Here is a 23970-nt window from a genome sequence, read left to right as displayed (position 1 = left end):
GACTTAGCCTGATTGCTGAAATCTCCTACCACCATTAGCGTTAAAATAGAAAGAATTTAATTGTCTCTAAAATATATTCTTAATTTCTTCCAAATACAGAACAGAAATAATTACAGAATATTTCTAGCTCTATTTGACCTGCAGTGCTAAGCATTAAAGCAAGAGATAAGACAAAAGCAAAACCTTATAGGATCATATATAAAACTTTAATTCAAAATGCTGGTTTTGCCATCTTTAACAGATGTTTTTAATGCAAAGACAGCTCCTGGAAACTGCACATCTTCAGAGTTCTCTTTGATAATATTGTGCTGCATTTTATGCATTTGAAACCAGTATACTGACTCTTCTTTGGTAACTAGTCCTTTCTAAGACAAACAAGATAAGTAAAGGGGAAGAAGGGTTAAGTAGGAAAAGAATCTTTAACATGTGACAATTTCAATAGCTGTGTATAATTTTCTGACGGATTTATTGGTTTGTTTCCCTCTACACTGCATGAATGCAGTTTCCCAGCTCTCTTCCTTTGCTTTTAAAGAATCCCTGTGTTGGTGTGGGCTTGAGGGAGTCTCTGAGCAGCTGCTCTCAATTCCTGTTTACCTGACTGTTGCATGTAAACAGTTGGAGGTAGGGGGCTTTGGGTGTTCCAGTGCTGGCCACTTTCTGGACCTGAGAACCCTGGACTGAGCCATTCCGGTATATGAGCTCATGGGAACATGTAGGAAGGCTTGGCCATAGCTGCTCACAGGGGGTTCCTCAACTGTGAAACTTCTTCACTCACAGCCAGCAAATGTGAATGAAGCTGTGCTATCCCACTGCTGTGGTGTAGAGCAGAGCATCTGATGGCACTAAAGTGAAATGGGCTGTTGTGTCCTCAGCTGCCTGTGCTGGTGCACAAGGTGCATGTGCACCCCTCAAATGTGGCGGGCCCTCAGCCTGAGGAAGGTAAGACTGCTTCTGCTGCAGATTCAGAAGAGTGAAAAACTTTGGAAGGAGTCTGTTAACCCGATTTTGCTGTGAGATTGATGGTTGTCATGTGCTATTGTAATTTTAATGCCATAATTCCTACCTTCTTAGAACACAGATGTCCCTCAGTCTGACTGGCTCTGTTCCAGGATTTTGTCTGGTTTGTCTTGCTCTACTAACCGTGGCATTGGTAGAACATATGTTTCTTTCTTTGTAAGAACTTAATACTGCAGAATGGAGGCACTGTTTTCCGTTCCTGATCTGTTGTTGCTGCTTTTCTGGGAGAATCTGTGATGACACACTTTCTATTTGATACTGAGAAGTTATAACAGTCTTTTTGCTAGAAAACCAAGAATTCTGAAGTGGAGTTAACAAGGATCATAAGGGCTTGTGTCTAGATGCATCCTCCTTTTGAAATACCAACTTGCTTTCACTCTATTATGTGTAATGGGATGCCTTACTTGATTTGGAAACTTTGGGGTATAGTGTGCAAAAGCAATCAGCTTCTCCTGATCTCTGGCTAGGGCTAATGTGCTGCTGCAGAGGATCCACACCAGATCCCTGTCCCACCTGTAATTTTTTTACTTTGTACTTTATGCTACTGCCCTATATGAAGCAGTAATGGAACAAATGAGTCAGCTCCTGAATGTGAGCTTTGGAAAACTAAGAGCACTACAAAGAAAATAAATTAGCTACCTGAAGACAGTTTCCTGTTTTTATTTTAAACCAAATTAATGTTTTAACTATCATTTGTGGGTATTGAATTTTATTTATTTGGGGGGAGGGGTATGTTTTTTGTGTTATATGGACATTTTAAGGTGAGATGTTTTTCCTTTGTATCAGGTTGCAGCAGTCTGCCATAAACCACAGGTCATTGTGCAGTGGCTAGTTACCAAGGGTTAAAGTCATGCCTCACTTCTAGCTTCAATTTGTTTATTGTGCTTTCCACCTACCACATTGCATTCTGCCTGTACCTACTAGGCCTGAGTTCTCTTCTGGAAGAAATCTTATTACCTGCAGCTGTCTTCTCACCTCATAAAGCGTTCTATTGCGTAAGCAGGCTAATTTGGGGTGGTTTGACCTCAAACAATGCTTGTAGCTGTGTTGGGATCTTTTCAGTTTTAGAATCTTGGAATCTGGCTTTCCAAATTTAAAACCCTAGTCAAGATCAAAATAAAAAGACAGCCAACCCAACAACAAAATGGGGTGGTGTTTGTAATGGCCACGTTACTGATCACGGAGTTACTCTATAGCCCGCAGTACACCCACAGCTAGCTCTGGACACTGAGCTGAGCCCATGGTGCTGTTCTCCGCTGTGAAGTTACTGCTTCCTAGTGGACTGCTAGAATGTAACCAACATTACACAAGCGTGGTGTAAATTTCCTGCTCTTGTTTGTTTAGTCCAGTAGATAGATCAATGCTTTGGTACTAATCACGAGTTTCACTTAACAAGTACTATATTTTCTTGCAGGTAGTCTGTTCCTTGATAACAGTTACATGAGATTCTCCCAGAAATATCTTGAACAAACATTGTTTCACCAGCTGTCAGTCTTTCAAAACTGATTTGGACCATTCCAGTATAAGCTAACAATCTTCTAGACTGTGTAACTGTTTTCTTTCTGCCTGACAATACAGATTGCCTGACACATACCTGTCGTTGGCTGCCTGAATGGGCTTCCCCACAGCGCCAGGAGTCATAGTTCAGATCTTGATACTGGCTTCAGGATGGTTTATGACTTGAGTTCAGGGATAGGATGCCTCCTAAAACTGCAGGGTATAGCTTATAATAAACAACTCTGTGTAGCAGTGCTATGCTGCGTGCATGCAATCAGCACACATAGATGTGATTTCTTGGAGGCTAAGTTCCTATGTGGTCCAGTGGTCACCACAAGCTCATTTCTTGTTTTGTACGGAAGTGTTATTCTTTGACCTCCTGCCTCTAAATGGGGTACTGTAGATACCCGTTCGTTAAAGAAAAATGTTCATTGCAACCAAAGATTCCTGCTGTCTTGGGAGGAAATAGTAGAGAATGAGCTATCTGCTGCAGGGAGGGGCTCATTTGCTGCAGAGAGACAGTAAGACACTGCTGCAATGGGAAACCTAGCCAATCCAGGTACACCTCTGCTTTCTTTAGTCATCACTTAGGACTGGGTGTGTATGGGAAACCTGCTAGCAAAGCTGTCAGTGCAGTGCTTGTGGGAGAATTCCTGATACAGATATAATTTAGAATAAAGCTTCACAAGCCGGACTGTTGATATAATTATTTAATTAGAAATAAACTGCTATAATTATCTTCAACTCAAAATTAGTCTTTATACAAAACACAGAGAAACTAATGCTTGATGAGGTTTTTCCTTTGTTTTCTGCATTTATCTCCACAGATAACTAACCTTTCAATTTTGTGAGTTCCTTAAGTCAAAGCTCCTAGCATTGAGATAGCCACAGTCATGAACTCCCTGGTAGCCTTCCTGAAGTTAGAACTTGCCCTACTAAATAAATAGCTCTTGCTTCTAAAACCAGGCATTGTAGTTAAATGTTGTGGGCAGTTCATAGAATTAAAATTCTTGAAGTGTATATGGAGGCAAAGAGTAAAGAGTAACTGGGTTTGTCCTGGAACAATCTTTTGGACACTTCAAGGAAAGTGGAGGTAGTTTCTTGTACTGAGCCTGTTCTGCTGTACTATCTTTCATACATAAAGGCTTGAGGCGTCAGGACTTCAAGAGTAGATTAACCCTTTAATTATATGGAAAAGGAAAACAGTGATTGGGGAATGGCTGGCACTTTTTTCAGGATACAGTAAAAGTCTATTTTGTTTGGTTTTCTTTAGTACTTTGTGTGGTAAATGTGAATAATTCAATGATTTTCAGTCCTTTGTTATAGGGATTTGGTGGAATGCATTTTGAATCCATTAAAACAGTAGGGTTTTCCCCCAGTGATATTGGTCTTCATCTGTAGAACTTCCCAGAACAGACAAGCTGGATGAGACTTAAATTTCTCATGGTTAAAGAGGAAGAGATGGTGTGGGTGGGCGGGCAGGCAGAATCCCTAAACAACTCAATAGGACAAGGCCATGTTTTTGTTTCAGGTGACCCATTCTCAGTAGTTTTACTCAGTTTTGGGTTTTGTCTGCCTTTGCTTTTGACAGTAGCTAGTGTGGAAGTGGTTATGGCTATTCACAATGTTACTTTGCCTTAAGGTAGGTGAATTGTCTGAGTTTGACCTAATCCTTCCTCTTTGCCTCTAAAACGTTATTGAGTACTTATGATTCTGCAGGAAAACCTGCAGTAGACAGTTTGACTCCTATAAAAAAAGTTCTCCCGGAATCACTGTTCCAAATATGGCATTTGTGTGCATTTTTATTCCTGTTTCATGGACATGAATAATTGAAAGTGGTTATTGATTTTTATTATTACACCCCCCCACCCCCCCACCCCCCCATTTGCTTTTCATCTCTGGTTGCATCCCAGCTACTTCCTTCCAAGAAAGCATGTGCTGCAGTGCTGATATCCTACAAGAGGGCATAAACCCAGGAGAGAATAGTGCGTAAAATGGATGTCCTATTTGATCAATGTCTAAAGAACATTCAACTATTTTCCATCTTTTCTGTTTCTTGACTAGTTGGTCTTGTAAGCAGGAAATGGCTGGTAACTGTAGCATTCAAAACATATAAACAATTTACTAGCACTAGTTTGGAGGGACTAACATTTTCTCTTTAAATTTAAAATACGACTGGAAGAACAGTTCCTCTTCTGTAATCACAGCATTTGGTTATTCCTTGTGGTATCTTTGCATGTAGCAGCAACCAGCTCCTGTGGCTGTTAGTTTCTCTTAGGTTTTGGGGGTTTTTTTTTTGCTTGTCTTCAGACTTCAGTTCATTGTGAGAGAAGCCTCCATAAAATGCCAGTTAAATCCGCATGAACTGGGTTATGGGTTCTGCAGCTTCAAGAAATGTGGCAGAACTGTTCTGCATTGCTTACAGAAAAATTCCTGCAGTTCTATGTTTTTATTTCCAATTCTGAATATCAAACTGAAGAGAAAAATGGAGCAATATTTGACCGAGTCACAGACACATGGCACTGTAGTCAGAGTATTGTCAATGTACTTTGTCTTAGAAATTTTACCTGTGCCAAAGCCAATTCTAAATCTTCCTCTACCCTCTCCTCAGCCTTCCTTTGGGTTTGTCTGGCAGGCTTAGTTCCCTGCCTTCCATTTGCATCATCTTCACAGTTGCCATTGATGCTTGTTACCTGTCTTGTAGGATCCTGCTATGATTTTTGTCAGAACCGTCCTCTCTGTAAAGCAGCATGGCATCTGTAACCTGGATAACAGGGCATCTGGTGAATCTGTGCCTCTGGACTGACACACTCTTCAGAAGGATATTAGCAGCCTTTCTGCCTCTGTTGAGGTGCTGGAAACAGAGTTAAACCAGGAAGTTCCAGGCATCAGACCCTTCTTGGGGCAGCTGTTGCCTTTTAATAGAGATTCTTGGCTGGTTCAGAGAGAATGTCTGGCACTAAAAATACCCTTTGCAAGAAGAGGAGTGTTGCACCATATTTTGGCTCTTGGAGCTTCACTCACATTGCTTTGGTTGCACTTCTTTCTTGCTTTCAGTGCTAGATCTCATTTGTACCTTCACCTTCATTCTGTGTGTCTGTTGGGACATGTGGAAAGCTTTGCTGTGCCTCTGGCTGGAGCAGTCCTGAGGGTGCTGATTGGGAACTAATGCTGGCAAAAGCATCTGAGCAGTGAAGCCAAGTGAATACTGTAGAAGGCACAGGTTTTTCTTCAGGGAGATGCATGCTGCTTATTTGAAACACTTTTGGAGAAGTCTTTCATTGAACACAGTGTTAGTTGTGTTAGGAAAACATGAGGATTTGATTCCAGTGTCAGTAAGAAATCACTAGCATCAGATCCTGGGCCCTCCTTCCTCTCCGCTCCATTAAAGCCACCCCTTTGGATGCTAAGGAGTCATGCTGCACTCATGCAGGGGAGATGTGGCAGTTCTTGCTGTGCTCCAATATTTGCCTCAATCCCTCTTATCATGTTCCTTTTGGTCTTTTAGTACTGCTCATGTTTGCTCCAGTTTTGCAGCCTTGATTTATAAACCTCTTTGTCCTTTCCACCGAGAGTTCTAGACAGGTCATCTTCTGTCATTTTCCCTAAAGCTTTTGAGTTGCTGAGTTAAATTAGGATCACCATTTTTAAAGCCTTATTTTCTGGGACAAGAGACCAGTGTTGCCACAGAAAACTTGCACAGTTCATGAATTTGCTTAGAGTAGGAATTGGAAAAGAGGCTGGTAAGCGGTGCTGACGGCTTCTCTGCTCCTGCATTAACACAAAAATAAAATCTTACTTGAAGGTGATAAAGAGCTAAAGGGAACGGATGACTTGGGCTATCTACCTTATAAACCTGTCAAGTATCACAGCAAGTTGAGAAGCTAATTCCTATTAGCTCAGATAACCAGTCCTTTGGCCCTTCGGTGTGAGAAAGATGAAAATATTATTCTCAATTTAAGGAGGAGAAGACTAAATATGTAGTTGTGTTGGACCTGCAAAGCAGCTGAAAGAATCAAATACTTAAGGCATCAAAGGTTTCTTGAAATAGAAATATACATACAACTAACAGAAATAGTTGTTTAAAAAATAAAGAAACTTGGGAAAAGTGCAAAACAAACATTTAGTCAGAATTTAAGCAACCATACAGAATAAAAAGGTAAAATATCTGCAAATAATAAAGGAGCTAGGAAGTAGGGAAGCCTTATTAAATAGTTGAACAGAAAGATGCACAAGTATTCAGCAAAACCAGGTATCCATTAAAAACCTCCTAGTAAAGCTGTAGAAAAGAGTAAAAACTGCTCTATCTAGGTAGAAGTGAGGATAGCCAAGAAGATTTTGTAAGTGATTTGCCAAAGACTTGAATGAGTAATCAGTTCTTTTGATTTACTGAAAGCAGATAGCCTGTGCAAGTCTGTAACTAGATAGTCAAAGAGATATCCATCCAAGAGGATGGATGCAAAGAAATCCCTGCAGTTCTCTGCAGTCTTCTCTGCACAGCGTGCCGTGGTGACAGCCTGCTACTTCTTCTCTTGTAGTTACTATGAGGGTTTTATGTGATGAGCTCTCACAAGCCTGGGGTGCTGCCTGCAGAGGTTACAGTTCTGTGTGTTGAAAACTGTGCTTTTCATGTAGAGGTTTGGAGAAATATCTGTTATTTCTCATATAATGCTATCAGGACTGTAGCTGGGTCAGGCCATGGTTGCTCTGTCTTACCACTTTTCAGAAGCTAGTATACTGTTCATGAGAATGTTCTTGTTAAAGTCTTTGGTCGGTAATTGTGAAGAAAAGGTAGTGTATTTGGGTGGAAAACAGTGGGCAACTCAGATCTATTGTTCAGAGAAGCACAACCTCTCTAGCTCCAGATGTATTGCAAGTCCTATTCAGTATTCTGCTTTAGCTGTAGTTCTTGGAGGCCTTGTATTTCATAAAGACCCACAGGCGTCACTTACATGAAAATGGTTTTAAGTGTCATGGTAGAGAAAAGCATGGAGATGTGACCCTGGCTGCACCCTCAAGTTTGAAAATAGCAAGTGACTTCTTAAAATGTTTTTCTGTGTTATTTCTGCAGGCCTGGGGGAATAGCCAGTCTGTGGCTTCTTAATGTTTATGGTCCAGAACATCACAGTCAGTGTGATGCTGACTCAGGTGTGCAGTGATGAAGTAAGTGTTCACACTGTTAATAGTGTAATTCCATACCCTGCACCCAAGGAATGGAATTCCTCAGCCAAAAGGCAGGATCTTTGTTTCAAACCATACTGATCCAGTGACTGTTGTCTCTCTGACTAATTGGAGAAGTTTATCATGTTAGCACAAGTGGGGAAAAACTCCACCTCTCTTCTTTAAGTCAGTAGTGGAAATAAATCTTTCCTTGCATCAGAGGATAACAGTGTATTTAAATGTCAATGTTTGAGTGGTTCTTGGAATTGAACATTAGCAAGCCTTAACCTCAATACTAGGAAGAGTACATTTTTTCTGGGGTGTGGGTTTTCTGGTTTTTGCGGTGGGAGGTTGTTGGTTTATGGAGGGCAGAGCATGATTGATGTTGGGTTTGGTTTGTGGTTTGGTTTGTTGTTTGGTTTGTTCCCCCCCCCCCCCCCCTTAAATTCTAAACCTCTGTATCTCCTGTTCCATGATCCTGGTGCCTGGTCTGTAACTGTCAGGTGAATCACCTGATTTCTTGAATAACTGGAGAAATGGAAACGTTTTTGATCATACCTCTGTAGGTCTTCCTGGCTTTAGAACGTAGCACTTTGGAACTAGAAGCTCAGTGCCCTCCCTTTAGGAACTGTGAGAGACTTGAAGCTCAGTAAGTGCTTCCCTCATCAGTGCCCCTTTTCCTCTGCTTTTGACAGTTGTTTTTTAGGCTTTCTGCGATTTTTTTTTATTTATTTTTTCTTAAAAAGCTAAAAAGTTACCTGCAGCTGATGACACAAAGGCAGGAGAGCTGCTCTGCAGGCTTTTTAGGCCAGTTATTTAACTGATGCATGGCAAAGGCAATAGCTGTTTTAAGGAGTTCTTCAGCTGAGTCTTGCTGGTTAAGCAGTACTTGTATGCCAAAGAGCTGCGCTTCGTGAAACCACCCTGCCATTTACAAAGCACGAAGAGCCGCGTTCCTGGCTGCTGGGGCCTGGACATGTTTCCAAGGGCAGAAAGTGAGAGGTAAAACAGAGGCCGTGGATGCGCCAGGCTTCAGCCGGCAGCCTTCGGGCTCTGCCGGTGCCCGCGGAGCGAGAAGGGTTAACTCTGCCTCGGGCCCCGACGGGCAGGGGGGTGGGGGCTAATCGGCGGCTCCTCCCCCGCCGTCGCCGCGCTCGCCGCAGCTCGGGCTGTGCCGGTGCCTCCGCGGCGCTCCCGGCGCCCTCCGACGGCTGCTGCTGCGCGGGCCGCGATGGTAGGTGTGCGCTGTGGGGATGGGCGCTCGGCGGGTGCCGGTTGCGGAGAGAGGGGCCGAGCCGCTGGGACTGAGCCTTTAGTGCTGGCTTTGTCCTCGCCGGGATGCTCTCGGTGGCTTTGGAGAAAGCTGCTCCGTTTTGTGCTGGAGTGACTGCGAATTCCGGTACCCGGCGGGCGGGCGCAGCCCTGCTCGGACCGTCCTCTGCCTTGTCCCAGGGGCTGGGGCTGCTCTGTCCTTGCGGGGAGCAGGTGAAGAAATCCGTGCAGAGCATTCTGTGACAGATGCGGTTTTCTTTCCTTGGAATTTGATCCTGGGGAGGTGGGGGTTGTCATTGGTGGTTAAGGGAAAAGGACCAGTGGCAAGAGGGAAAGGTGACTGCAGATAGAGTGTTTGGGTTTGTTTGGTTTTTGTTTGGTTGGGTTTTTTTTTTTGTTGTTGTTGTTGCTGTTTGTTTTTTTTTTTTTCCCTTCTTTCCTTTATGATCTGAGGACCTCGCCTCTTCTCAGCTGCTTGTGGCCCAAGTATAGGAACAGAATCTGAATTCCCTGGCTGCTCAGCTGTTTACTGCACTTGTGGTGTTAGTTCAAACAGGGGAAGGGTGTATTAAGATGGGTCTAGAAAAGAATCTGGAGAAGATACTCTGCCTGCCAGGGACTTATGGAGTCCGGCAGCATTATGACTTATCCCAGTATGGCCTTTCCTGAAGGTGGTGTGCTACTGGAGAAGGGAGGCGGTGGCATAAGGCATCTCATGGATGCTCCCTTTGGGCAAGGCTTGGTGAAAGCAGCATTAATGTCTGTATCACTGCTCAGCTCTGCACTGATGCTGGAATGAGGCTAATGCCAGGCAGGAGGGGGGAGGGTTGTTAAGGATGACTGCTGTTCTGCTGGTTAGATGGGAGAGAGCCCCTTTCCAATTTCTTTTTCCTTTGGTGCTGCACACCCACACTTGGTTAGTCTTGAACCAGCTGAAGTCTGGCTTTGAGCTGCTCAACACTACATTATTCTGTTACAGGAAGACAGAAAGCATCCAAATGCCTCCAGTTAATGGGGAGGGAAAAGAGAAGGTTCTTGTAAAGTGTGAGTGATGTAGCCTTACTAGAGAAACAGAGCAGAGAAGATGTGGCCAGGCTTGGAGCCGATTTTCATCCTAGTAGGCTTTAGGGAGGGATTTTCTGCTTTAGAAATGAGAATAGAGAAGTGCTTTGTTTTTCCTAGCAGTGGTCCTTTGTTCCTGCTATATTTCTCATGCAGCACAGAGGTACGAGGGGCTAGCTTTTCCCTTGATGATTAGCCCTCCTGCATCACAGTGGTATAGTGTGGCGACGACACCTATGCAGTCCACAGACACACCGGGTTCTATTTTCATAGGGTATCTTTGGCATTCTTTAGTGTTGCCACCACCGAGCATGTTGTTGAGAGTGCGAAATCATCTGTACACAAATACTAAAATGTATTGATATGTTTCAAAATAGGGCCTTCTACCTCCAGGGTCCAGAGCTAGAGGAGCTGGAGCAGGGCTTGGCATGTTGCACAGACCAGGGTATCTGACCATGAATATCTGCTGGTTTGGGTAAGAGGGAGAAGGAGGAGTAGCAAACCTCATTGCCCAGGGAGAGAGCAATGAAGAGAAGTCAGTAGTGATGCCAACAAACCCTATCTTAACAGGGAAAAGAGGGGGCTGAGAGTGGTCAGACTGGGGCTGTAAGTGATGTGGGGAGGGGAGGAGGAGGGAGCTGGAAGGGAGGAGCGTGGCTGCGCGCACACACACACTGCGGCAAATTCTGCAGCTGGTGCCTGCTGGCTTATGACTGCAGAGGAAACAAGCTCTGCTTCTAACTCTGATCTCAGACAAGGCTGTTTCTATTCCAAGTATCCCTGGTTCCACTGTGAAAAGCCCTGCAGGCTGGGCACTATTCCAGCGTGATGGGGATTCCTCTTTCTGCTGATGGGGCAGGGGGCTTTTTGCTATATAGGGTCAGTACCCTCCCTGTCTCCTTGGTGGCTCCATACTGGTTGGCTGCATCCAGACTGCATGTCTGTCCTTACACTTTCTCCAGCAAGTAGCTATCCCGTATAGGACAGGAACCCTTTTTTAACTCTCCTTCCTCTCCTTTCCTGCAATCTGACAAGGCCAGGCTGTCACATCCTCCACCCTGCTCACATTCTGCAGAGAGAGAAGTGTAGCTTTGCAGTAGTTTCTTTCATGACAAAACAATCCATGTCCTGTCTTTTTGCCACTCTTCCTCATGTCTGTGTTGCTGGCATACCTGAGTCACATTCTCAGCAGATATGGTGATAGATGGATGATGGACTTGAGCTTGGGAGTATGGCAAGCAATAGCCAGGAGAGGCTCTTTTGTGAAAGCAAGGAAGCCATGTGTACATGAATAGGAGGTGCAGTGTGCTTCATTCAAAGGAGCATGCCCAGACACTGGAGAAAGGGTGGAAGAGGAGCTCCTCAGCATGAGCTTCTATGTGACATGGTCCTGTGTTCCCTGTACTAATGGAACAGCAAGTTGTGTACCTGGGTGTGCAGGAAACTTTGAGGTTTTATTCAAAGATGAACCTGAGCATTGGTGTCCTGGGCCAGCAGGTTCTTGGTTCCCCTGAGACAGGCCTCTAAGTCTTGCTGAACTGATCCCTTAACTGTATAGAATAGCACTGGGTTGGCTTTTTATTTTATTTTTTTATGGCGAATGTCATTTCAATTCATTTCTGTCTTTCTGAAAAGTAGCATCCCAGTTCCTGGGATGTCTGGAAGAAAATGAGTGAGCTCTTTCTTTGGTTTTGGAAGTAAAGGCTTGGATATTTCCTCTAAGAGAACAAAGGTTGAGGATCTCACACAAAAGGAGGCATGTAAATCACAGAGGGGGTAGGATTTAATATGCACATCTATCATCAGTATTTCCTACAGCATAACTTGTGTGTCTTTTTGCACATATTATTGTCTTTCATGAGCCTTCTTGTGAAGCACCAAAGTCTCTGGCAATTTATTAGAACCTGCCTCAGGGCCCTGGCTTTCCCGGTTCATGCAGGTGTGTCGGTTCCTGTGTCTGGCATTCTGCAGAGCAAGAAATCTTTTGTAAGTTTGTACTAACTTCTGGGATCCTGGAGAAGAAGGTGTGATGGGGAGAGCTCTTCTGCAGTCGCCAGTCAGGCACGTGGAAATCTTACCTCCTTGTCTTCAGTGTGAAGCAAAGGTGAGAACAAATCGGAGCTTAGGCACAGCAAGATAGTTTCAGACCCCTCCTATGGGAAAGGCTGAGCCTCTTCTGACTCTCCTGGTTGCCAGCAAGACACCTCAGGCAGCAGTGGCTTAATAAACAGTTGTTACTGAAAATGTGCATAAAATACCTGACCTGAAACGCTTGTAGTTTTGTAGTTTTAAGATTGGAAAGAAAGGTCCATTCCTGCCTCTGGTGTACTGGCCATGGTAAGAGAATAAAAATACCAGCAGGCAGGACATGAGCGGTACAAGCTGCAGTCTTAGCTCTCACCTGGAGGTGAGTCCAGAAGCTGCACAGTACCACTGCATGGGTGGGCTGGCATTTGCTATTTCTGCTTTGCATGTATTTTGGTAGTCTTGAGAAAAGTCCTTTTGGCAGTTTCCAGAGAGAAGATAAAGGCTTTAAAAGCTCAGCACTGTTTTTCACAGCATTCCATAGCTACAAATATATTGTGCTAAAACACATGGCAGCATAACTGGCAAGTCTGTGTCATTTGTTTCCCCTATTGATTTTCAAGATTAGAGACTCAGTTAATTACTTTTGCACTTGATGTAGCTAACCTTTATTTCACTGGGATCCAAGCATCTCACCTGTGCCACTCTCTGTTAAGCTCCAGTGCCAGATTCTTAAATAACTAAGGAGAAAATTGGAAGGAAAATGCCATTAGTATCTCTTTTCTGAATGTTGCCTGAGGAGTATCAGTCAAGAAGCGCTGAAGCTGCTGATAGCTATCTTGGAGAAGCAGGCAAGAGGCCAGTGAGTTACCTTCCGAGTGACTAGACTTACGTTGCAGAAAGCTTCCTAAAACAGTTTGAGAGGGGTAGGGTGCAGGACTTGGGCAGAAATGCGAACACTGCCCAGGCCATGTAAGTGGCTTCAAATAAATACGACTCCTTGCCACGAAGGAAAGCACTGGAGAGGGTGGTTCTCTGGCTTTGATCTGTGTGGCATCTCTTTGAAAAGCCAGCTTGCAGGCTGCAAGATGCAAGCACAATGTGTTTTGTCCACTTCCTGGTTGCTAGAATTGCATGAGAGTTTTAATGGCTCCACATGGGGCTTGTTCTTGCTGTTGGTCCATATTTGACGACAAAGACAACTGTTAAGGGAGAAGGGGGCATGGGAGCATGGAAGAGTCCTGTGCCTGCATGGCTGTGAGGCAGCTGAACAAATGAGAAGTCCTGAGACAAAAGCGTTAGTGGTGATGGAGGCCTCTTCTCATCCTTTTTGCTTTCCCAAGTCAGTAAGTTCAGCCCCTGATTCCACTGTGCAATCTGCAAGCTGCAAGAGACCTGGGTAGACTGAGTAGCGTTAAAAAGCAGGGGCTCCTGTTACGAAGTGAGACTTCACTGCAAGGCAGACTGGTGGGGGGCAGTGGCTGAGTTGACTTATCACCAGTACTGAGAGGAGGTGATTTTTCTCCTCTGCTAGAAACCTCCTTGGCTTCTCCCAGATGCCTCTCTTCAGTGCTGAGCCAGACAGGGCCTGCATTTGCTAGCAGAAGACACAGGAGGCCTTGAAGAACTTAAAAATACTTTTCTGTATCGCTGTCCCCCATGGTGTAAATCAAATCCCAGGAATCCAGACGATGCAGAGAATCTATCAAGTGGCAACTAGATCCAGGAGTATAAAGTCAAAACACAATGAAGGAAGATGTTGGCAGAGGTCAGCTGCTTTTTCCTAAAGGTTGACAGAATAGAGTTGTCCTGTGCTTTACTGCTCCCAGGCACAGAGAGTCCATAGCTGGTTAATATCTGTATCTTAAATGGAGATGACATGCAGCACATCATCTTCAAAACAAGCAGGTGAGAGAGAAGAAAAGCTACTTAGAATGAGATTGCTATCAGTATGTAATAGGAAGGAGGTTTGAAGAGTCTAAATAGATGATAAAAATCAGAAGCAGGAGCTTCTTGCCAGAAATTTGGCATCTCAGTAGGTGAGCATGAGGAAAATGCAAAGTCATTTCCTGTCCCTTTATTCTGCTCTCGTGAGACCTCACTTGGAGTATTGTGTACAGTTCTGGTGTCCTCAACATAAAAAGGACATGGAACTGTTGGAACAAGTCCAGAGGAGGCCATGAGGATGCTCAGGGGCTGGAGCACCTCCCATATGAAGATAGGCTGAGAAAGTTGGGGCTGTTCAGCCTGGAGAAGAGGAGGCTGCGGGGAGACCTCAGAGCAGCACCTTCCAGTATCTGAAGGGGGCCTATAAGGATGCTGGGGAGGGACTCTTCATTAGGGACTGTAGTGATAGGACAAGAGGTAACAGGTTAAAACTTAAACAGGGGAAGTTTAGATAGGATATAAGGAGGAAATTCTTTCCTGTTAGGGTGGTGAGGCACTGGAATGGGTTGTCCAGGGAGGTTGTGAATGCTCCATCCCTGGCAGTGTTCAAGGCCAGGTTGGACGAGGCCTTGAGTAATATGGTTTAGAGTGAGGTGTCCCTGCCCATGGCAGGGGGCCTGGAACTTGATGATCTTAAGGTTCTTTCCAACCCTAACTATTCTATGATTCTATGATTCTTATTTGTGGCAGACATCCCTCCCTTGACACAGCTGAGTTCTGTCTGCCTCAGGCAGCCTCATTACACATTTCCTATTGATCAGTTGTCCAAAACAGCCCCCCAGAATAAAAAAACCCATTGGAACTAGGGCAAACGATGAGCAGTACCTCCAAGTCAGTAGGCATTACCCAGAGATTCAGAACTAGGAGAAATAAATGCACAGTGTTCTTGACTCTGCTATCCTGGTTGTAAGAACATGTATCCTGTGATGCATATTCTTATTAAAATTGAGAAATTGGAAGGTGTCCAGCTCTGGAAGAGGGAAGAGGGCATCTGCCTCAATGCCAACAGAAGCAGTTTTGTGGGAGCCTCTGCGCAGGAATGGGCAGCAAATCACAGCTGAAGTCCCACAGACAAGGAAAATGTGAAACATCAATTTGGTTTCCAAAGGGACCATCTACAAGTCTGCCAGGGGCTGCTGGAATGAGGGCACCAGATAAGAGGGTATCTTAGGGTGTGTTCAGGTTTCCTTTTTTGGGTTTAGTGGAGACATTTAATAAGTTACAGCTCCAGATCTTCACAGCTGGGGATAGCACCTCTGTGCGGAGCTGTGTTCTTGGTCCATGTGAGTGCCATGTGCTGTTCCACAGCAAAACGGTACAAGGCCAGCTTGAGTCAACGAAGCTACTGAAGGGAACAGAATCTCTCATGACTGATTCTGCACTTGCCAAACTGCATAGAAGTGCTCATCTTGCCAGTTAATGTAGCTCAGTGGTGGTGTAACTTCCAGTTGAGGGGCATTTAATGAACAGTTAGGAACAGTAACTTCTGGAAGTAGGTACAGCTGTTTCCAGAGTGAGTATCTGTGTCTTCAATTAGTGGTTCTAAAATGGCTGAGCTATCAAATTGCTCTTTAGCATAAAAGTGAGACAGTGTGTGCAGTTAGAAAACAATGAGATGGTTGCTATGGTTGGCACAGTATAGAAAGAGAAGTTGCGTGGGAGAGGAGCTGTAGGTGGCATGAAAATATAACAGGGAGGAGGGAAGATAGGAAGACCCAGACAAATGGTTAGGAGGAGTATCTCCTGCGATGTGGCAAGGGCCCACAACCTCCTGTATCTTAAAGAATGTTTCACCTCCTTTTCTTGCCTTGCTGTGGGTTCACCTTTGTAGTGCATGTCCAGGAGGTGGTCTGTCATTTTGCAGAACCTGTTCTTACGCTGAAGCATTATTAGTTCTCCTGACATGCAGTGACAGTATAGTAAGGTATGAATATCTCCAGCTAGAGCCACAAAAGGAATCCTGAACATGCTGTCAGACACCTCAGCCCTCTGTCCTGACAGACCCAGCAATGATTCTGGAAACCCGACCTTGTTCACCATTCTGTGCCCTTCCTGCTTCCCACAGCAGCTCTCCATACCACATGCTACTGGTTTTGACTGTAATTAATAATCTGTTGTGCTTTCCCGTATTCTTCAAAAGCTGCTGCTGCCTGGTCCTCCCAGAGACTCTTTGACCATAGTGAGTGGTTACTGCTGTGTTTTTCCTTTCTCTGAGCTGCCTAGCGTTGTTCTCAATTTCACTCGGATTCTGCTTCTGTTGAGAAACTTCTTTCCTTCTTGGAGTTGTCCTGCTGATACTGTCTTCTTCCTGTACCTTTCACACCATGTTGTTCCCTTTCAGAGTTCTGCAGCTTTTAAGGCTTTTTTCTTTCCCTCTGAGCTATTCCAAAATTCGTGCCTATTTTGTCCCAGATCATCTACTCTCTTCTTTCCTGATCTTAGCGCTTCACAGTTCCTTTTACACTGAGAGAGTTGGGTTGTACCAGTGTTTCCTGAAAGCACATCTGTGACCAGTTGTCCTGTTTGTCCTCCTGAAGAGAGCTGAGTAGATGCACTGGTTGGAAAACTCACCAGCTGGAGCCTTTCGAGGAGTACAGAGCATCACCAGCTGTGCTCTGGCTCACCTAATGCTCTCCATGTGCTCTGTCCTCTTCCACTTGCTCCTCTGTGTGCTGCATTGCCAAGTCAGGTTTGAGGCAATGCCTGTCACCCTTTTCTCCATGTGCAGAGCCACACATCAGGAAAACCCTTGAATTCTAAGGAGTTTAGTGCATGTGGTGGTATATTCCCCAGAGGGTGCTCTTCTACCTCTCTACCCAGTTTCAGTCTAACAGAGATATAATTAATAGTGGTAAGTATACTATGTGTGCCCATAATTCCCATCAACCTGTCTCTGGCATGTTAACTAAAGCTAAAAGCAAAACCAGCACCTGGAGACTGGTCTTTGTTAACAGGCTGAAGTCAATGTGGGTATGTTTTCAGGCCTGCAGCCCCTAAGGAATGCTTTGCTTTGTAGAGATGCTTTAATTACTTTCACTCACTCTGCACACTGGTTCATGGTTTTGTATCCTTTGTAACTGTTCAGTTCCTTCAGATAATGTGTCTCCTATTGCATGTTCACAGGACTTTATTTCAGTGGTGCTATGCCATTTGCTAGTATACAGTGATTTTATCTTTCTTAGCTAAGAGAAAATCACTAAGGAGATAGATCTTTAGATTTAGTAATTAGTAAATACACTTATTTATTTCTGCAGTGTTTGAAGGCCTAAAAATATGAAGTACATGAAATGAATCTTTACTGTAGACTTTTCAGACCATGAGAGGCAGAACACTTGCTGGTGGACCACAAAGCACTTCCCGAAGACAATTCCTCATCATTCTCAGCTGTTGAATCACACTAGAAAGCTATGAGAATAGCAATTTCCTAACAACATTTTAATTACAAGTAGTTGCTCCAGCTGTTGTGTGTTGTGAATACAAGTTGGGGGACAAGGCTGTGGGACAGTGCTTTAGGCTGTAATCACCCCTTGAGCTGGCTGCGCGGTGCCCTTTGCTCATCTAGGGAAAAGAGCTGGATATGCTCGGAATTTCTGGGATTGCTGCATCACTTCAGGCACCTGAGTCCAGGCACCCGTTTGCACTGCAGCCTCCCAGTCAGCACTCAAAGTAACTCAGTCTTTCCTGGGCAGTTTACATCAAGCTCCAGCATCGCCCTCACCTGGCAAGGCTCCACTGGTCTTGCATCTCGTCTGGCACAACACTACCATTAACAGGTAGACAGCAATAGAGTGGGAAATGTCCTATTGTTCTAGTAAGCACCCCCAAGCATGACCACTGGGCTATTGGAGATTGTGTCCAAATTGCTGAGCTGGAAGCAACATGCAGACTTAGGGCAGCTGCCAATCCATGCATCTCCTCCTGGGAGAGCTGTGCCTTGCATAAAGGACTAATTATTCCTTAGAGTGGTTGGGAGAGGGAGCAAAGACACTCACTGTACAGCCTGGTGTTTGGGTCACGGATGTGTGAAGATCCCATTCTCATCTCTGTGCTAGTGGGCGTTTCAGCTGTACACAAAAGAGACAAGCTTCTGCTGGAGGGGTTGAGAGCAATACTGCCCTGTCGCTGGCAGGAAGGGAGTGAGCAGTTACCCATCTCTCAAGAGATTGTGACAATGACCGGGCCACTGTGCCATCTTCTTTGGGGTTCTCTGTCTTTCTCTGAGAAGGCTGTGACTGGATATAGGCTGCTAGCTTTCCGCGTGGACTGCAAGCGAGGAGCTGCAGGACTCAATCTCTTGTTTTTCGAGTGCAAAAGTGGTGCTGCAGAATTTGGGACCCAGGTTTTGCTTCGTGGCAGTTGGTTTTGTCCCACTGGTCCTGGTCACTCCGCAGTGCCGAGTGTCCGGCGGAGCAGCTCTCACATGAGCTCTGCCAGTTTCTTTAATACTCCTTCAAGCAGACCAGGGTTGGGATGTAAAAAGCATGTTGATCGTAGGCATGACAAATAATGAATTGGTGTTTGGAACAGTCAAGGTGAGTGAAAAATATAATCCCAAAAGCTCAGAGAGCAAAGTGGTCATGGCAAGAAAGAGCAAAGAGATTTAAACTGAGCAAGTGGAGTGACCTTTTATCTTCTCATCAAAATGTGTGCTGAACCCAATGCAGCCATTGTTGTCTGGAAGAAAAAATACAAGAACCTGGGAGCCTGGAATTCTGTGTATGTACATTGAGTATCCTAAAAAGAATTTTCTCAGAGGGGAAAGAAAAAGTAAAAAAAAAAAAAAAGAAGAAAAAAATCTTGAATTGCTTCTATCAATAACTTCAGCTGTTATTTCACTTTAACAGAGATGTTCTGTTGCAGTGTAAAAACCTTAATAATTTGCTTTGAAATCAAAACTGTTTTTCAAGGACAGTTCATTAGTAAACCCAAATACTGTTGTAGCTAAGATAGGCACTACATCAGCCTTGGAAACTAATTTACAGCCTGTGGGAACTAGTTGGGACCATGGGTTATCCTCTCTCTGGAGTCAGAGGAACTTGCCAAGCTGCCTCCCATGTATCTGGGTGACCTGGTTTGGATGTGGGCTGTAACTTGATGTGTGACCGTGACTCTCCTTGTGGAGGAACTCCCAGACATGGGGCTAGGCTGCTGCCCTTGGCCAGGGCAGAGACTGCTGCTGGCGTGTTCTAGACTTCATGGGTCCCCTAAAGGTCAAGCCAGAGTGAGACATGGCCGCTTGCTTTGTCCTGTTTGTGGCAGTGGCTGCTACTGCTACTTGCACAGGGCCAAGCCCTGCTCGGGTATTCAGCCCTCTGCCAAGAGAAGGAAATGACAGTTTGCTTTAGTGTTTGCTTTAGAGCTGAATTTGGCCAGAGTCCTTCCTTTCTAGAACCCACCACAAATGCAGTTGTGCACTGTAGCACCTTCCAGTTTATGCTGCTGGTGCTGTGGTGTCCACAGGTTGCCCACACTTCTGCCCACAGCTATGAAGTCGTGTGTCTCGGGGGTTGATCTGTCCCTCTGACCTGTTGCAGCAGGTCAGGGCTGTTACTCCCACAGTAATGCAGGGATGTCCAGGCACAGAGGAGCTAAGAGCTGATTCTGAGATGCACGAATGCGTGCATGAGGAGGAGCTGAGTGCTGAACTCGCAGCTGCTGGCTGTGTGCTGGCTGCCAAAGCAATCTTTGTGTTAATTTCTTTAATGCCTGAGCCCGTGTGAGGGCTGGTCCCGCCAGCTGTGCCCTCTCAGGTGCTCCGTGAGCTGGGTGCCCTGCAGGTGCCGGTGCAGGACACTGCTTCCACTCCTCTTGCTAACAGCACACAGCTTCCCTGGTCTTGTGGAGGGCTGGGTCCATACTGGGCAGGAGATAGGAAGGTGTATTTGCACAGGTGGGATAAGAGGCAAGATCCCTCTCAGGATTCTGTGCAGGACCTTTCATCTGGCCCTTATAATTTCTGTCCCAAGGAGCTGTAGCTTGCTGTACTCGGTATAGTCCTGCAGTGTTTGTGCAATAATGCATTGTTTCATTTTCTCTGAATGGACACCATCTGGGGCTGGATCCTTTTTCTCCCATTGGCCCAGAAGAAGCTGCAGTTGGAGTCTTTATAGCCCCAGAATGAAAGTCAGTCACTGTCTTGGCGTTGTGATGGCATTTCAAAACGAAGGAAGTGGCAGGCTTTCAGCTTGCACTAACTCATATTAGTTATGCAAAATTATATGCTGTGAGAACCCACATGCATGGTTTGACTGTCTTTAGAGGTGGTCTTTTCTCAATAGTCAGAAAGCCCATGTTATACAATGCTCACCTCTTCACTGAAGTGTAGCAAAAGTACCGAACCCTAGCGATGTCTAGGACCTTCTTGTAAGAAGAGTCTCTTGGCAAGTGCCACTCTGAAGACATGTTCATAATATCATGCTTTGCTCATCACGTACTTATCCTAACGGTCATAGCAGAACTAGAAGAGTGTCAGGGATAGGTGACTGGATGTCACAGACTAGAGAAACTTCCCTCTTAAGGAACTGATGACAAAGACCAGAGGTTTTCTGCCTTGGTGGTGAGATGATGGATAGAAACATTTGCTAGAAGCACACAGGCATTGTGATGACTGTGGTAGCCAGAATGTGCATTCAGGCACAAAGTGAAGACTTGTATACAACAAAAAAATCAATGCTAATGAACTTTGCTCGCACAGTTATTGGGGGAGAGATTTCATTCCATGTAGCAGCTTGTGAGCATGGTTTGGGAAGGCTGAGCAGGACCAGGACCAGGGATTTGTGTTCAGAATGCACTTAGAAATCTGTGGTCAGGGAGGTTATGTTCAGATATTTGTTCCAGGCAAGTCAAAGACAAAGTTTTTGGGGGCTGAGAAGGATATTCCTTGTACGGGTGAACATAATGAAGGAATTTTGCCGTTTGGAGTGGTATTTCCATGCATGCGTTTTGCTGAGATAGGGCTCTAGTAAGGGCAAATACCTGGCAATGACCTGAGCAGTGTGCTCTCAGTCCCTGTGCAGTGTCAGTCATACGGCTACTTGTTTCTGTTGCACGTAGTTTTTGTTTAGTAAGAAGAAGGATGTCCCAGTCTGTGTTTAAATCCTTTGTCTGCGCAGCTGCTTCTACAGGCCTGTGTAGAGGAAGCAGCCAGCAAAGGGCTCCTCAGGCTGGTGAGCACTTGGATTCAAAGAGACTTTGGGATGATGGGTATTCCTGAAGCTGGGCACAGCCCAGTCTTTGCTCTGTCACTTGCAAGGGTGCTGCTGTCACTGAGCTAGCGTAGCAGCTGCTGACCATGAGCAGTGACTGGGGCACTTACCCCTTACTCAGTGTGCATTTCAGCCTGGAGTTTGTGTGGTGTTCTGCTTCATCTTGGAATTAAGTTGAAGAACAGTTTTGGGTTTCAGCACGTGTGAAGTGGTTGTGCACACCAAGCTGTGTTCTCCAAGTGATGTGGGTACTGACTGCCAAAAAAGTCTTGTCTGGGGTGTATGGGCAGCAAGGGGGCAGAAGTTGAGGTCTGAGCAATGGCACAGATTTCACCTTGTGAAACGCCTTGTCCCAGACCTACTGTTGAAAAAAGGGAACAGATCACTTCTGTTGGCAATGCTCTGAGCTGTGTGTGAGTGGAGGTGTTTGGTGTGTGGTGAGCTGTGTGAAAACTGCATGATGCATCAGTAAGCAAGTGAGGTACTCCTTGTGTTTGCTGCTGGGATGTGAGCAATGTCTTTACAATTGCTGTTACCTCCAGAATGAGTGGGTTTGTGCTGCTTTTGGCTGCAGTGCTCCAGAGCACTTCCTGGGCCCCCTCACACTGCTCCCTGTGGGCTTTCAGCATCACTTCTTTGAGCAGGAGCCTGGTTCCCAGCCTTTCCCATCCACACACTACATCCCACATCAGGTGGCAGAAATGCCACTGACATCCATGCAGGCATTTCTTTTGCAGAGTGATGGCTTTGCTTCAGTGTGGAGGAGCCGTTTTTAGACAAACTGAAGGAACACAAGTTCAGAAAGCAGCTAGAGATGCAGACTATAAATAATTCAGCTGTGAGCATAGAGCCACTCTCATTTTGGGTTGAAAGTTGCCTTCTGAGCCTATCTACCTAGTTTATACTTTATTGCTGGCAGACAGGGTAAAACATCCCAGTAAACCGAGTTTGATTCAACTCAGTTTATTGTTTATGGGACTGCATGTGTCTTAAGTTGTGCCTTTTGAGTATTGGCCTTTCTCCATCTTCTTTCTTTTTGTGTCCTTCTGTTGGGTTTCTTTGAAATATCAGTTTGAGCTGGTGGAGGGATGGAGATCTGCCTAGGAAGAGAGCAGATGGGAGGTTGTGGAATAAAAAGGGTGGAAACAACAACATTTACAGAGAGCAGCAATTGTCTTGAAGATGAAAGCTAGAAATAGATGTCCGTTTTCAGTGGTGATCTGTGGCCCTCCAGTCCAGGGCTTAAAGCCTATGAAAGATTTAAACCCTACAAGTTATACATTTCAACAGTTAAGTTCTAAGTGTCTGGCTTTAGAGTGGATATAATGCCCAGAGACAGGGATCTGCAAATACCAGAATGCAAAAAACCATCTGCTGCTTGCAGCGTGAAGGGAAAAGCTGCAGGAAGGTGCTGTGCTTTGTCCTGCTTCACAGCGCCGTTTGCTGTGGGTACACAATGGTGGCTCTTGTGCTACCCCCCAGGACAGCAGGCATTGCCACTCTTCTTCCTGACTAATTAATAGGGCCCAGGCATTATGTCAGTGTTTTGCCAAATATCCATGCAACGCCTATGCCAAGGTGAGCACACAAACTGCTTTTTCACACTGCCGGGACCTTGCTTGCTCTTCTTTGGTTTTCTTTTTTTGCTTAAATATATGGAGGGCAGAGTCCTCTCTGGGTGCTGTTTGCGGCTTTCTCGGGGGGAGACAGGAGAGTCAGCATTCTTGCCAAGTGGGGGTTCCCATAGCAGCAGTTCAGCTCTCGGAGTGTGCGTCTGGGTTAAAGAAAAATGCACCAGAAGAGAAAATACAATCACTGGCAGTGATGAGAGATTGGTTCTTAGTGCTGCACCATGCACTGAAGGGTGAGCTGGCAAGCACCAGCTGGCTCACAGAGCCCGGTGGTGACTAGGGCTTGGCCAGCATCCACAAGTACCTCTCCATGGTGGCTGCAGTGAGGCGAGATGCTCCTGGCTGGGGAGGTGACTGCACTCTGCTGGCATTTACGGCACAGCTATGGCAGGGCTGCTGGCAGAGGCGCACAGCTTGGCCTGGCTGGTGCTGTGCATTCAGAACACATTGGAGCTGAGTTGCAAATTCTGCTGATCCAGAACTAGGGTTTTTATTTTTTTTCCCACTACTGAAAAGAGTTTGCTTTGTTCTACGAGACCCGGATATTAGGTCTAGAATGCAAGTTGAAGCCTTGCAATCAAACCCATGCAAATACTGTCTCATCAGCTTCTCCCACCCTGTTTAATCCTTCGCCTCTCCCCAGGCCAAAGAACCCTCCATCACCGGAGTGATACCCTGGAGACAGTGATCCTGGTAAATCCCAATGTGGACAGCATCGTGTCTGAGGTAAGGACCAGATGCCAGGGGGTTTTCTCCATCTTAGCTCTCTCATGCTTGCTAGACATAGAAGTCACAATCATCACTTTGCACCTTCTGGAGCATTTGAACATGCTGCTAGCCTGCTGCAAGTTGTGCAGAAGCAGAGAGGTGTTCTGGTCTCATTAATAAGGTATATGCAGTAACTAGAATCCTGTGGCAGAATGTATACCGTTAGACAAAGAAAAGACATGAGAGCGCACAGTTTCTTATGTGGTAGTTGCTTAAGAATGAGCTGCTTCCTGGAAGAGTTAGTGCCTTAGCACTCCCTGATTTTAAGGATTTATTGGGAGCTTGTAGAATTTCCAAGCAAACAAGGTGGAGTGCCTTCTGAGCCTTGAGCATTTTAGTTTGATGAGAGTCTAAGATGGTGCCCTTTTGCATGGCAGTGTAACACC

General features: G+C 45.3%; 1 protein-coding gene across 2 annotated transcripts in view; it reads left to right on the top strand.

Moving 5' to 3' along the window:
* Nucleotides 1-23970, top strand: part of MAP1A (microtubule associated protein 1A) — a 48581-nt gene that overhangs the window by 10753 nt on the left and 13858 nt on the right. For both annotated transcript variants that reach the window (XM_061376623.1, XM_061376624.1), the window contains one exon: nucleotides 23460-23542. In XM_061376623.1, the coding sequence (XP_061232607.1) occupies nucleotides 23460-23542 (83 nt within the window). The remainder of the gene's footprint in view (nucleotides 1-23459; nucleotides 23543-23970) is intronic.

This window comes from Neopsephotus bourkii, unplaced genomic scaffold, assembly GCF_033783945.1.
Source record: "Neopsephotus bourkii isolate Nb327-2 ecotype Australia unplaced genomic scaffold, CSIRO-AGI_Nbou_v1 NB_1723, whole genome shotgun sequence".
In the NCBI taxonomy this organism is placed as follows: domain Eukaryota; kingdom Metazoa; phylum Chordata; class Aves; order Psittaciformes; family Psittacidae; genus Neopsephotus; species Neopsephotus bourkii.
Note: the sequence above shows the minus strand (reverse complement) of the source record. Positions and strands in the feature narration are given on the sequence as shown.